Source organism: Aptenodytes forsteri, unplaced genomic scaffold, assembly GCF_000699145.1.
Source record: "Aptenodytes forsteri isolate BGI_AS27 unplaced genomic scaffold, ASM69914v1 Scaffold15, whole genome shotgun sequence".
Taxonomy (NCBI): domain Eukaryota; kingdom Metazoa; phylum Chordata; class Aves; order Sphenisciformes; family Spheniscidae; genus Aptenodytes; species Aptenodytes forsteri.
Window position 1 is genome coordinate 11,346,798 of NW_008795129.1, and position 1,670 is coordinate 11,348,467.

Below are 1,670 nucleotides of genomic sequence, written 5' to 3' on the forward strand. Positions count from 1 at the left end.
TGCCCCGCCCTGGGGAGGCTGTGTCCCCCCTGCCATGGGCTCGGGACCCCTCCCCACCCCATGGCTGCCTCCCCCTCTGACTGCTTGCTCTGCTCTCTGGGCAGGAGGCACACGCCGTATGGGAACCAGACCGACTACAGGATATTTGAGCTCAACAAGCGGCTGCAGAACTGGACAGAGGTGGGGAGCTGGGGGAGCGAGGGGTGGCCAGGGTTGGGGAGGTGCTCCCAGGTGTGTGTTTAGGGGATGGGGTCCTCTGCGCTGCCTGCTCTCGCGAGCTGCCTTGGCTCCAGGAGGTTCCCCTTGGCAGCGGGATCCTGTCCTGCTGTGCAGGTCCTTGAGTGCCTTGTCTCTCGCTCGGCCATGGGATAGGATTCATCATCCCCATCTCTGAGCACTCAGCTGGGAGCACAGCCCTCCGGGGACTGAGTGCGTGGCTGCTGTGCCTGGCAGCCAGCAGCTGTCTGTCTATCTGTCTCCCCTCCCCGTAACCTGGCATCTCTCCGCCATCCCCAGGAATGTGACAATCTGTGGTGGGACGCCTTCACCACGGAGTTCTTCGAGGATGACGCCATGTTAACAATCACTTTTTGCTTGGAGGATGGACCAAAGAGATACAGTGAGTAGCAGCTTGAGCCCTCCTTCCCCAGGGCATTGCTTCTCTGGCAGGAGATGAGGCGGTTGTGCTGTGTGGGGGGATGCAGGCAGGGTGTCAGAGCTCAGCTGCCTCCAGCCAGCGGGAACTGGGGAACCCTCTCCCCGTGCAGCCCCAAGGCACGTCTGGGTGAGCCAGGTTTACTGACATTATCTTCCTCCTTCTCCCACTTCAGCGATCGGCCGGACTCTGATTCCTCGTTACTTCCGCAGCATCTTTGAAGGGGGGGCCACGGAGCTCTACTACGTGCTCAAGCACCCCAAGGAGTCCTTCCACAACAACTTCGTCTCGCTGGACTGTGACCAGTGCACCATGGTCACCCAGCACGGCAAACCCATGTTCACCCAGGTACCGGCTGCGCCCGCGGCTTCTCCTGCCCCTCGTGCCTTGGTCCAGTGTGCCCTCGTGGTGGCTGCGGTCCCACGGGGCCGTTGTGGGCTCGTGGGTTTGGCTTGTGCCGAGTCTCATGGCAGGCAGGGGTAAGCCACTGGCAGGGTGTCCCAGTGTGCAGCAGTGGGTTCCCAGGGGATCTGGGCTGGGGGAAGTGGGGGCAGCCTGTGCCTGACCCTGCGCCCTGCCCAGGTGTGTGTGGAGGGGCGGCTGTACCTGGAGTTCATGTTCGACGACATGATGAGAATAAAGACGTGGCATTTCAGCATCCGCCAGCATCGAGAGCTCATCCCCCGCAGCATCCTTGCCATGCATGTGAGTACCGCTCCAGGAACTCCCCTGGGACACGAGTGACACAGGGCTGCTGAGCTCCTCTCCCTGCTGCGCAGGTTGGGGGGACCTCAGCCCTGTCCCCCCATCGCAGGCTGGGGCACGGGAGGGCCATCCCCAGCCTGGATGCAGCTGAGCTGTCTGTCCCTCTCGCTCCTAGGCACAGGACCCCCAGATGCTGGACCAGTTATCCAAGAACATCACCCGCTGTGGGCTCTCAAACTCCACACTCAACTACCTCCGAGTAAGCGTGCGGGAAGAGGGGGGGGATGCAGGTCTGCTCCAGGGGGGGGGG

The 1,670-nt window shown here is 62.6% G+C and overlaps 1 protein-coding gene across 2 annotated transcripts in view; it reads left to right on the plus strand.

The window, feature by feature from the left end:
• LDB1 (LIM domain binding 1) overlaps window positions 1-1,670 on the plus strand; it is a 4,727-nt gene that overhangs the window by 1,300 nt on the left and 1,757 nt on the right. For both annotated transcript variants that reach the window (XM_009277806.2, XM_019471671.1), the window contains exons 4-7: window positions 517-619; window positions 831-1,003; window positions 1,238-1,360; window positions 1,536-1,619. In XM_009277806.2, coding sequence (XP_009276081.1) covers window positions 517-619; window positions 831-1,003; window positions 1,238-1,360; window positions 1,536-1,619 — 483 coding nt within the window. The remainder of the gene's footprint in view (window positions 1-516; window positions 620-830; window positions 1,004-1,237; window positions 1,361-1,535; window positions 1,620-1,670) is intronic.